The 12,829-nt window shown below is 43.4% G+C and overlaps 1 protein-coding gene across 1 annotated transcript in view; it reads right to left on the bottom strand.

Annotated features, from left to right (window-relative positions):
• Positions 1 to 412: 412 nt before the first annotated feature.
• The window catches only part of GNPTAB (N-acetylglucosamine-1-phosphate transferase alpha and beta subunits), a 69,515-nt gene continuing 57,098 nt past the window's right edge, over positions 413 to 12,829 (bottom strand). The window contains exons 18-20 of the mRNA XM_008056505.2: positions 11,236 to 11,403; positions 4,184 to 4,274; positions 413 to 1,810 (exon numbers count right to left, since the gene is read on the bottom strand). Of these exons, the coding sequence (XP_008054696.2) occupies positions 1,733 to 1,810; positions 4,184 to 4,274; positions 11,236 to 11,403 (337 nt within the window). The 3' untranslated portion in view covers positions 413 to 1,732. The remainder of the gene's footprint in view (positions 1,811 to 4,183; positions 4,275 to 11,235; positions 11,404 to 12,829) is intronic.

Below are 12,829 nucleotides of genomic sequence, written 5' to 3'. Positions count from 1 at the left end.
CCTTTGTCCAAATGATTCTACTGAATCATTAGATGTATGATCCCATGAATATTCTATGATTCTCTTACCCATATAATTATTAAGCTCCTAATTAGGTGTGGACTATATTAATCTAACCACAAAAATATCCATTATATCCAAATGTTCACTGCTCTGTAACTTTTCTATAGTAGAATAAATTATCTACTCTTACAATGACACCCAGATACCTCCCTGAATTTATCATATATAATCTGTTTAGAACCTATCCCATCCCCCCCAAAGCAACATTCCCCTGTATGCTATCCTCTCCTTCCACTACTTTATACTTCAGTAATATTCCACAAACACCTGCGATACTGCGTAGGCACTCAAGCGACTGCTGAATCCGGGTAGTGGTAAACTCAACCCTCAAACATTTAACAAAGCATCAGACAAAATGTAACTTTTTATGAGAATTCAGTTTTTGAAATACATAACTCTTACAGCACACAGTATTTACATTTCAAGTTCTTTTTATAAAAGATGTGTACCATTTTGAAAGAATACTGTTGAGATCATGATCTTAAAATACCTGTCAGGGTTCAAAAAGGACTCATGGAATCTGGTCTCCACAAATCCACTGTATAATGACATAAACAAAATATGGCTGGATGTCAGGGTTGACTCATACATAAAAATACTCATTCTCAGTTTGACCAGCAAACAATGGCCTATGGATCAAACTGGTTGATGGCCTGTTTCTGTACAGTTGCAAGCTAAACACGGTTTTTACATTTTTTTAGAGGGTTGTTTTTAAAAACAAAACTAAACAACAACAACAAAGAAAAGGTGACAGAGACACAAATGATCTGCAATTATTTACTATCTGGCCTTTCACAGAGAAAATCTGCCAGCCTCTGCTCTCTCCAAAACCAATAGAGATAGCTACTAGAACATACTGATGACATTAGCACTACTCATTTCTAAAATGAGGCACTTCTGTTTGAATATGTACATTTCCAAAACATAATTACATCTGGTAAGTAGCACTGCTACATAACGCTAGCCCTTTGGAATTAGGCCTGCATATGAAATCATAGTATTCTTAGGGGCTGAAGTAAACAAGCGCAAAGTATTTCAGATGTCAGTCATCAAGCTCTTCAGTAGTTATAAGTAGTTAATAAGACCACTTGCAGTCTTCAACATTAACAAAATCCATACCTCAGATATTGCCAATAGAAGGTCATACTGCTGCACAATTTAAATAACAACTATAAAAATATGTTTAGACATTTCGCTTCATCATGTTCAAAAGCAAGAATACAACTAGTTAACTTAGTAACTACTTATCTTAAAAAAGAGAAATGGGGAGGAAAAAGCGTCAAACTATAGCAAAAGTTTTAGAATGCAAAGTCCAGGGTCTCTCAGCATTGCTCCCAAGCTGTCCTGGGCTTCTTACATTACAGTTAGGCTGCAATGGCTGCCATCAGCACCTGTCTCTCATCAGCAAGGCTTTTCATAAAAAAGAGGACAGGTCCATCAGTAAATGCTTTAAAAGTAAATCAGCTCAGAACTGCTCCACACAGGTTTTCAGTGTGGTGGTCACATGATTCCTGGTCGGGGCCATGTTCAGCCACTTGGCAGCATGGTGCTAGGTGTTGTCCTCTTCTGTGCCACGCTGGCTGAGATCACGTCACAGAGACAGCTCTGTGATGCTGGGGAAAAAATGCTCAGGATATGCTGAGGTAGATGATTTTCCAGTGAAGATCTTCTATACCCCGATTCGATCAGGACTGGCTTCTTTGTGTACCCTCCTTCTGGGGAATATCTTCCGCTTAAGTGCAATTAACTACATTATGAAAGACAGAATATAAATTTTAATACTCATGTTGATGAAAGAGCGTAAGTGCACCAAACTTTCTGAGAGCCACATGACCTAATCACTTCCATAATCTCACACATTGAAAGCAGACAACAAACGAGTCTCCCATCATTCCTCCCCAAACAAATCACCCACTAATGCTTTTTAGCTTTCTAGGGTCAATATGCCTACACAGGTGCCCACAAAGAGGCCCAACTCACTAAAAGTATTTTGATACATGCTTCATTTTCTAAGATCTATGACTACAGATTTTTATACAGCTATTACCAAAGCATATTTATTTCCAAGATGTTCACTTGTCAAGTCTTTCTATTGAATGAAACTGGCTGTGTTTAGCCATCAGGACACTGTCTCTGGGTTTGAAAATGAAGACATTTGTAGGATAGGATTTTTAAGAACACATCTATATTGAAAATCCCAACAGCATTTTTCCTCTACTTCACCTAACCACAATCATTTGAAAACATGGGTAACACCCAATTTATGAAAGGGCTGCAATGCAAGTTCATTTGTAAATTAGTAGCTTAGAATTTGTATACTCTTCTTCTCAGAGAAACAGTCTGCCCGTGATACATCCAAAATAGAAGCCGAACCACCTTAGAACAAAATCTCAATTAGAATAACATGCTCTTTGTGGTTTCCATTTGGGTTCCCTGTGTTCGCCTGTCCTCCCTCTCCCCACTATGCTGGATCGGCTACTCCCTCACCTGGAGGCAGAAGCAGGGCTTTGCTCAAACACAAGCCACCATGGTTTGGAGTGGGGAGGGGAGGAAGAGGCAGTGCTGGCTGGTGTGTTTGTGAGGGTGGCAGGAGTGGCAAGAAGAAGGAGTTTGATGCGAAGAGACAGAGGGCAGCGTGCTGGAGAAGCAAGGGGCCTGAACCTCCTCCTCTCTTCAGCCTTCTCCCACCTCCCTCGTTCCCTGCTCTCTGCTGGCACAGACGACATGGAGAAAAGACTACTTCTCTGTTCCCTTCCACTGCCACCAGCTGCTCCATTCAGACAAGGTCCCTCTCTTTCCCCATGCCAGGCCAGCTTATAGAAAACTCAGATTTCCTCACTGAACCCCTGTTCTAAAAGCAGGCAGTCTTTTAAATATTTTTTTCTAAGATTTTGACCTGGCAGGAACCACAGCAACACATATCAAGAACCAGATGTATAATCCCCGGGAAGCAGATGAGAGTGAAGTTGCCGTCCTGCTCACCCCCCAGTCTCCACTTCCTGAATTTCCTTCCATTCACAGGGAAGCCCGCTGTTTATCCCAAAGCTCTCACAATTTACTGCCTTGTCCTTCTCAGTGTAAGTCAACTTGGTGTACATTTCCTCTGAGTGACAGCTACAATACGCTCACGCAGGTCACGTGGAACGAAGGCTGGGGCAGGGTAACTTTCCCCACACGAAGTCAGGTCAGCCTTTCCTTAGAAAATTTCACACCTGCAGCCTAACGAGGATCCTCTCATCCCTTTCTTCATACCCCACAGATCTCCCTCCTTCTCTGGACCCTCCCCTGAAGGAGGAGGCAGGCCCAGGGGCAGAGGCCTGAGATGGAAAGTGGAAGGAGGAAGAACTCCTAGCAATTCTAAGGACGCATAAGTGGGATTGCCAGTGTTGGCAGGACAACACAGAATCCAGGAGCATCTGAAGCGAGATACTGCGGCCGCTCTAGGAAGAGAAAGGAAAGGGAGAAATCTGGAGACTGTCAAAACATCAATATCCATTAAGGATTCTCGGTGGGTTTGGGCTATGACTATTTAGAGCTTTACAGTTTTAGCTTGAAGTCTGCAAATTCTATTGAGTTCCAGATAAAAAGAAGACTGACAATGGACTTAGAAGAGAAATGAATAAAATGCTGTTATATTCACTGTCTAAATATGATGAAATATATTTGACAAACTGGCATGTGAGCTATAAGCCAATAAGATAAATCAAAATGTTCTGTTTGTGGCTGGGCGTGGTGGCTCATGCTGGCAATCCCAGCACTTTGGGAGGCCAAGGTGAGAGGATTGCTTGAGTCCAAGAGTTCGAGACTAGCCTAGGCAACATAGTGAGACCTTGTCTCTACAAAATTTTTTTTTTTAATTTGCTGGGAGTGGTGGCACATGCCAATAGTCCCAGCTACTGGGAAGACTGAGATGGAGGAATCACCTGAGCCCAGGAGCAGGAGGTCGAGACTGTAATGAGCCGTGACTGTACTACTGCACTCCAGCCTGGGTGACAGAGTGAGACACTGACTCAAAAAAAAAAAAAATATGTTCTTGTAAATTTATATCATTTTCTAAGATTCAGATATTAATATAACAAGAAATACTGTTCAACACTCACATAAAATATATAAAACTTACCTGCTCAGCGAAAAACGAGAATATAGTAAACATAATTAACGTTGCCAGTACACAGTGGGTCCAGAACTTCAGTCTGTCCCGATACGCCCTCCTGTGTAGGGCAAGAAGAGAAAATGGATGTACCTCATATAGGATACCAGTCATTAGTGAGGCATTCTTCATACTAGTTTTACGAAAACGATGTGGAGGAACACTATCCAGAGGCAATGCTAAACTGTTTCCACAACATACATTTCCAACATTTGTTCATATTTTTATTATGTCATAGTAAATATTACACTTGAATTAGTAAGGTTATTCAGGCAGGGGAGAGGACCTCAAAAGAAAATTACTCGTTCATTTATTTTTATTCATTTATTCATATTCATTGATTTACTCACTCAGTACTTGATAAATACTCTGCTGTGGATACAGAGAGGTGATCCAAATGAAGCCTCTGCTCGCAAGTGTTTAGAAACCTAAGAGTCACTGACGTGCCAACAGACCATTAGCCATCACAGAAGATGGACAGAAATATGTACTATCAAAAGCGAAGTCTGGCCAGGTGTGGTAGCTGACACCTGTAATCCCAGCACTTTGGGAGGCCAAGGCAGGAGGACTACTTGAGCCCAGGAATTTGAGACCAGTCAGAGCACAATACTGAGACCTCGTCTCTATAAAAAATTACAAAAAATCAGCCAAGCATAGTAGCACATGCCTGTAGTCACAGCTACTTAGGAGGCGGAGGAGGAAGGGTCACCTGAGCCCAGCAGGTCGAGGCTGCATGGTGAGCCACGATCGCGCCACTGCCCTCTAGCCTGAGCGACAGAGCGAGAGCTCAACCCAGGAAAAAACCCCCAAAGTTTGTGGAAAGGCTTAGAGAAATGGAACAGAAAGCAGCACAGAGATGGCAGCATTTCCTGTGATCCTGGAAGGAGAGGGGATGCAAGTGGCCGAGAAAGGGGATGCGTGGCAGCCGGAGGCAGCACGACCGGCCGGGCCTGCAGCGCGGAGGAGCCCAGGCGGTGCCGAGCAGCCCTGGCACTGGGAGAGCTAACCCGGATGAGGGTGTGGGTGCCACCTGCAGCGCTTCCGCAGAGCCACTGTGGGCGGGGATGGCACACTCTGCTGAGAAGTGGACAAGATGGTGGGGGGGGTTAGAATGGCGGCCATCTGAGGACGGACAGAAGGTGAGGCTGGCAGTCCAGTTGAGTCCAGGCCTGCGGAAAGCAGCGGCGAGCATGAAAAGCAGTAAGCAACCTAAGAGGTTTGTTTCTCAGGCAGGATCAGCTGGACCTGGGCTGACGGACACCAGGGATGGTAAGGCAGCACTGCAGCCTCCTCCCCTGACAACTGGAAGTAAGGAGTCACTGGCCATGGACTGACTAAAAGGCAAGCTAGTCACTACCACATTCCAGCCTCTGCACTGAGTTCCAGGTCACACATCCAAAAGGGTGCTCCCTCACATGGCTCTTCCCCCTGTCCCTCCCACACCTCTGTTCATGGGCCCACAGCTCAGGCAGATCTAACATCAACAGCATGTTCAGAACTGCCATGGAACTGAAAGAGCCAAGTGGCTCAGACTCCAGGACTGCGAGCGCAGCCCCAGCCAGCACACCCGTCCGTGAGCGCCTACTGCTGCCAGGGAGGCACTGTGACCCGCGGGCAGCACAACACCGATGAAGAGGGCTCAAGTCTACCGCGAGAGACAGACACAACTGGCTGTACAGTACAGTGCACACTGCTCCCAGGAAAGGAGAGGGCTTCTGGGGCTCAGGTAAAGGCCAACGCAGGACATCAGGGAAAGATGGAGGGGATTCATGAGGGAAAGGGAGGCACAGCCACTTCTAGGCGGCAGGCTGGCCACGAGAGGGGACGCGGCCTCACATCTGACGCACCCCATTCAGGCTACAAAGAAATCAAACCCCTCTCAAACTACCCTGAAGCCCACTCCTTGCGTATTCAACTGGGTCCTTGAAGGTAAAGTTAGTCACAAACTGGATTTAGGGTGTTAACACTTAGAGTCATCTAAAATCTTTTTCCTCTGAGCTAAAGGGGAAGTGAAATCCCATTCCTTGCCATTTCTGGAAGACAAGACCCACGATTCAGTAACAACTTCTCCTTGCAAAAATAAAAACATACAGACATCAGCAATACACATCCCAGTTGTTTCATTTAGCCAACTCTAAGACACCAAGAAGCTGTAGCTGCCAAAATCTGCCCAGGTCCCCTGTCGAGTCTCTCGCAGTCTGTCTGCCGTTTCTCCTTATTCCCAGGCTATGCCCTTGGTTCACATCCTGACCGTTTCCGGGACTACTGAAACCCGTGTCTCTAGCTCCCAGACAATCTGCCCCCTCCAAATAACTTTCTCTCCAGTCCAACCTCCACTCAGCTAGTAGTAATCATCCCAAATCATGAACAGTGATCATCACAAACATCTTTTAAAAATCTCTCTGGGGGAGGAGGATCCTATGCTCTAAAGAGAAAGGTCTCCTTAAGTCATAACCTTTTAGGCTCTTCTTTACCTCGACACAAGACTGTCTTGCACTTCTGTGTCTCTGGACATGCCATTTCTTCTACCAGGAATGTTCTTTCTAATCTAGAAAAGCCATTTTCATAATTCAAAACCAAGTCCAAGCTGGGTGCAGTGACTCACACCTGCAGTTCCATCACTTTGGGAGGCTGAGGTGGGAAGGGTGCTTGAGCCCTAGAGTTCAAGACCAGCCTAGGCAAAATAATAAGACTTCGTCTCTACAAAAAAAAACCCCAAAATTTAGCCAGGCAGATTGGTGTGCACCTGTAGCCCCAGTTACTCAGGAGGCTGAGGCAGAAGAATCACCTGAGCCCAAGAGGTCGAAGCTACAGTGAACTGTGATTGTGCTATTGCACTCCAGCCTGGGCAAGAGACACTGACTAAAAAACAAGCAAACACACAAAACCAGCTCCAAATGGCATCTTCTCCTAACAGAATCAGCCACTTCCTCCTTTGCACACCAATGATAATCAAACCCCACTCAACATGCTGTCCCATAATCATCTGCCTAGTGTCCGTCTCTGTTGGGAGCCAGCCTTGGAGGTCCACCTGATTGACAGGGTCCTGGTGGGCTGAAGACCCCGGGCCGCAGGGTAAGCCCGGGAAGCTGAGGCCCTTCTGTCTTCCACTTTTGCTGTTTGATACCACCGAAGAATTCTGTGCAGTCGTGGAAGAAGAAAATGGCATGTTTATGCAAAGTACTCACAGCTAACCTGAGAATGTCATGGTCCATTTTTCCATTTTCCCACTATGCCACTTGGCCTTTTCTAACATATGCAAGAGTTAAACTCTGAAGCACATCAAGAATGCTTTCTTTCACTTGGTTATAAGTTACTAGATATTGCTTAAGTAATAAATGATATAAGTATATTCACTCCTTATTTGATTTAGAATTATGTAGTTTAGTGTTTAGACATAAGGTTTTTTAGAAGCACAAGTTTATAGTAAGTTCATTATAAGTTCTAACACTTATATAGGAGTTATGTAGGAGATTTATAACACCGTTTTCACTGACTTAAGATAAAAATTATCTTTAAGGTTTGTACTTAATTCAATAGTTAAAACTCTAAGTTAACATTTATAAAGTGGGATTTCACTGAACTCATAATATACTAATCAGACACTTTTATGATAACTTAGCTAAAGACAGAAAGCAACCTTGGGGGCCTGGGAAACATTACTAAAAGCTTCTTTTGAGTTCTCTTTAGAAATAAGCACTGTAGGATAAGAGAAAAGTAACAGAGACACCTGGACAAGAAAGGCGATTACAAGCTCTGAAGGTCATAAAGCCCCAGAAGGAAAACTACTGCTACATGAAGAACTTTACACTTGGAAACTTTCTGGAGACAGTTCAAGGACTGTAATTTGGGACTTTGGACTAAAACTATCATCTTTGGCCTTATGAATAAGACTCATTGTCTGAATGTTTACAGGGTTCTTGGCTTGTTTGTTGCTAAGACCACTAGATGGTGGTAACTTGTAGAGCATATGTACGTGAAGGAATTTTCTTTGTCTTGCCCCTTTACGAATGGTATAAAAGCTCTGTGTTAACTAACATTAAATTGTCATCTGTTCAGGAAGCAGGTGTCCAAGTATAATATTTTCGTCCTTTGCCTATCCGTCTCTCCTTCAGGAAATCTCATGACCCTTGCGGGGCTGGACCCCTTCACGTCTCCCCAACTAGACTAAGAGTGCCCTGAAGCCTGGTACGGTGTAACTTTCACCTTGGTATCCCTAGCACCTGGCACAGGCAGGCAGGCAAAGGATCAAAACTCTTCCCACTGAAAGATAAAATTATCATAATTAAATGTTGGCAGTGGCAGTAGAATGAAAGATGAAGAAAACTCAGAAAGCTTCCAGTGGAATGTATGTTCCAGAGGATGTTTCCTATAAAAGAATTATACAGTATGCATAATTCTCAGGATGCATTCTATTACCAAGTTCTTATCTGTGACATAGTAATAATAGTACCTTCAAATGCAGAGAGTAGAGCAAATGTTTTACCCGGGACAAGGTCTGGAATACAACAGGTGCTCGAGATGCAGGACAGCTGCTCTGACAGCAGTGATGATGATGAACAAGGCTCAGTAAGTAGGCCTGGCCAGGATCTAGGGAGGGACTGACCAGGTCCCCATATGGGCTCCCCACCCACATGAGGAAATGCCGTCTGTAAGTGACTTTCTCTCTGCGTCTCTGCTCCCTTTCTTTAGAAATAGGGTCAAATGGACCCACCCCTGAATTGATGGAGAGTTAAACTAAGATGTGCATGAAACACTCCTAGCAAGCTACTTGTTCCCCAAACACTCAGTACTGGGGGTGATTATTCCCACAGCAGAAACTCAACACATTAGCTGGTAGAACTAATATAAGCATGAAAATTATGCACAGTAGAAAGAAAAAGCAATGACCACATCAGTGTGATGTGCACTCATAACTACATGCTTAGATAACTGGGAGTCACTTCAAGTGTCTTCTCTGGTGGTTTCTCTCATTCCTCAGGCCCTCTAAGTGTAGCGCTGCCCTCCAATGTCCTTTCATGATCCTCTGCTACTCGCTCTGAGCTCTCTCACACCAAGAACCTACTCTGGATCATACATTCCACTGGAAGCTTTTCAACTGTGAGAAACGATTTTCTGAATCAGGCTTCCCTCACTACAGAGTGCATCTCTCTACCGCCAACTCCCTCTCTCACTGCTGTCACAACTACAGCCAGCTACCCTTCCCAAATTCCCTCCAGGCCAGAGGCACCAGGTTTTCTAAGTCAACCAGATGGCAAACCTGAGGCAATGTCTGGCCTTCCTCTCCCTCGTATCTGGTAAGTCACTAAGCTCAGACCATGACTCCTTTGTAACAGCTTGCTTTTCTTGTCCACTTGCATGACTCTAGTTTAAAACAGCACTCTTAGCCGGGCTCAGTGGCTCAGCCTGTAATCCCATGCTTTGGGAAGCTGAGGTGAGTGAATTGCCTGAGTCCCGCGGGTTCGAGACCCACCTGGGCCACTTGGTGAGACCTCATCTCTACAATAAATCAAAAAATTAGCTGGGTGTGGTAGCATGCACCTGTAGTTCCAGCTACTTGGAAGACTGAGGTGGAAAGATTGCCAGAGCCCAGCAAGTCGAGGCTGCGGTGGCCAGGAGTGGCCACTGCACTCCAGTCTGGGCGACAGAGTGAGACTTCAACTTAAAAAAAAACAAAAACAAAAAACAGCACTCTTTATAGCATCCCTAGATTATTCCAACATCAAAAATGCTTTCCCCCTAAGTGGAAGAAGACACTCACAAAAGGTTGCATACCGTATAATCCTTTTATAGGAAATATCCAGAAAAGGCAAATTCATAGAGAAAGGGAGGGCAGATTAATGGATGCTAGGGGGTGAGGGTTAAGAAAATGGGGAGTGACTGCTTAATGGGTATGGGGTTTTTCTGGAATGATGAAAATGTTTCAAATTAGAAAGATGTTGCTAACTTGATAAGTCTACTTGGTAAAAAATTAAATAGTAAAAAGAGAGTGAGATTGCATAATATTATGAATATACTAAATGCCACCAAATTTAACAATTTAAAATGGTTAATTGGGGCTTGGCATGGTGGCTCACACCTGTAATTCCAGCACTTTGGGAGGCCAAGGCAGAATTGCTTGAGCCCAAGAGTCTGAGACCAGTTTAGGCAACCATAGCCTCATCTCTACAAATATAAAAATAAAAATAAAAAAAATGAGCCAGGCATGGTGGCCTGCACCTGTAGTCCCAGCTACTCAGGAGGCTGAGGTGAAAGGATTGCCTGAGCCCAGGAGATCAAGGCTATGGTGAGTTGTGCTCATGTCACTACATACTAGCCTGGATGAGAGTGAGATCCTGAATCAAAAAAAAAAGTTTTTAATGTTATCCTTGATGCTTGTCTTGACTTGTTTTCATCCTTTACAACTCTATCAGATAATTTCTAAACCACAGTTAACCAAATGTCAAGGCTTCACTCATTATAAAATTTCTGGCTGGCTACAAAGGTTAACTGGACAGTCTGGAGGATAAGGCACTGAGTGAGATGGCTCCTAAGACTCTACAGGCTTAAGTCCCACTATTTCAGTGTATGAATTAAGCTGAGCCAGGCTGGCCCCCAAACTGCCCCGAGCATTCTCACCTCCAAACTTTCACCCACTGTTCCCTGCTCTCCATTTTCTGAGATTCTGTCTTCAGGACTTAACTCCATTCTCCCTCTGGCCTACGATCACCAGCTCAGCCCACATCAACTCTGTGTACCTCTCATTTTATACTACACAACAAGCTCTTCCACAATGGTATTCCCCTTCACCTACATACAAGTTAACAGTTGAGTAAATGAATGAAGTTCCACCTACACTGAAGGAACCCAGCTACATATTTTTTCAAATGTCAGTAAGTGTCTTTCAATTACTACACTCGATAAAATTTTTTACAAAGAATTAAGAGCAAATAACACAATAAAGAAATTCTATCATTTAACAGATTATCTATGTACATAGATACACTCATACACATGAACACACATAAAACGTGAGAACTTACCATTCCTGCAGCTCATGCATGTGGAGGAAACGGTTTCGATACTCTCTCGGCAGCTCAAACTGGGAAGGGATGGGAAACATGGATTCGTAGAAGTCCCTGAGAACAGCCTTCACTGTCTGGGCGTCTTTATGATTGTGGTCAATGTTGTCATTGAGGCAAACAAACTTCCTGAAATAACAGAAGGCCAGGGCCATCATAAGGACAATCCGCTCTAACGAGACAAGGAATGTGGACTCCAAACATATTTTAAGTCACTAAACTGAGAGCCCATTAAAACGACAGATAGGGATGATAACATTTTTTGAAGTAGATTTGCTAATTTTTTTTTGTAAAGCATACTCTGGAACTTTTGAGGTTAAAAAAAAAAAAATCAACTAAATCTGAGACAGCCTTCAGATCCAACCACCAATGCTGAGAAATACAGAGGACACAGAAACATGTTAAACAACTGGGACACGATCAGAATGGTACAAGGCATAAGAAATCTATGGAACACTGTAATCAGATTTCTTTACATTTATCCCAAGTTGATACATTTGCTGATATGACTATCTGGGGGAGAAATGTTCTATAAAACTTTTCTTTAGATATTCCTCACCTATAAAACAAGAGAACTAGAGTAGGGAATCTTTAACGAGCCCTCTAGCTATGGGAGAAAATTAATTTAATGATTTCCATTTAGAGGGTCCAGAGTTGAGTGTTCAATAAATGTAGTTAACTGGAATATTTTGTTAGCAGCTAAGAAAAATATCAGTAAGTACCTATAACCAAGTTCTCTGAACTGATGTTATATTATGAAGAATGGTCATATAAAGAATCGAGAGAGGCCAGGAGCAGTAGCTCAATGCCTATAATCTCAGCACTCTGGGAGGCAGAGGTGAGAGGAATGCCTGAGCCCACAGGTTCAAGACCAGCCTGGGAACTTGGTGAGACCTCATCTCTACAATTAAAAAAAAAAAAAAAATTAGCCGAGTGTGGTAGCGCATGCCTGTAGTTCCAGTTTCTTGGAAGGCTGAGGCAGAAGGATCACCTGAGCCCAGCAGGTCAAGGCTGCAGCGGCCATGGGCATGCCACTGCACTCCATTCTGGGTGACAGACAGACTCTGACTCAAAAAAAAAAAGAATCGAGAGAGAAACTGATGATTTCTACTTATCATGTCTGTAACCAAGCTGTAAGATGCCAGAATTCTGGTAAAAAGCAGATTATGGTGGTGCTTCCCTACTTGTTTCAAGTTCTCCACAAGACAAAAGTCACTAAACTGAGAGCCCATTAAAATGGTAGATAGGGATGACAACACTTTTGAAGTAGATTTGCTAATTTTTTTTTTTAAAGCATACTCTGAAGCTTTTGAGATTAAAAAAAAAAATCAACTAAATCTGAGATAGCTTTCAGATCCAACCACCAATTCTGAGAAATACAGAGGACACCGAAACAAGTTAAACAACTGAGACATGATCAGAAAGGTACAAGGCATAAGAAATTTACAGAACACTGTAATCAGATTTCTTTACATACACATGTAAAAACTATATCATAAAATAAAAAAAGAGGCTGGGCACCATGGTTCATGCCTGTAATCCCAGCACTTTGAAA

This window comes from Carlito syrichta, unplaced genomic scaffold (assembly GCF_000164805.1).
Source record: "Carlito syrichta isolate Samal-C Ts95f unplaced genomic scaffold, Tarsius_syrichta-2.0.1 Scaffold302384, whole genome shotgun sequence".
NCBI classification, from domain to species: Eukaryota; Metazoa; Chordata; class Mammalia; order Primates; family Tarsiidae; genus Carlito; species Carlito syrichta.
The sequence above is the reverse complement of the archived record's forward strand: the minus strand, read 5'-3'. Positions and strand labels throughout refer to the sequence as shown.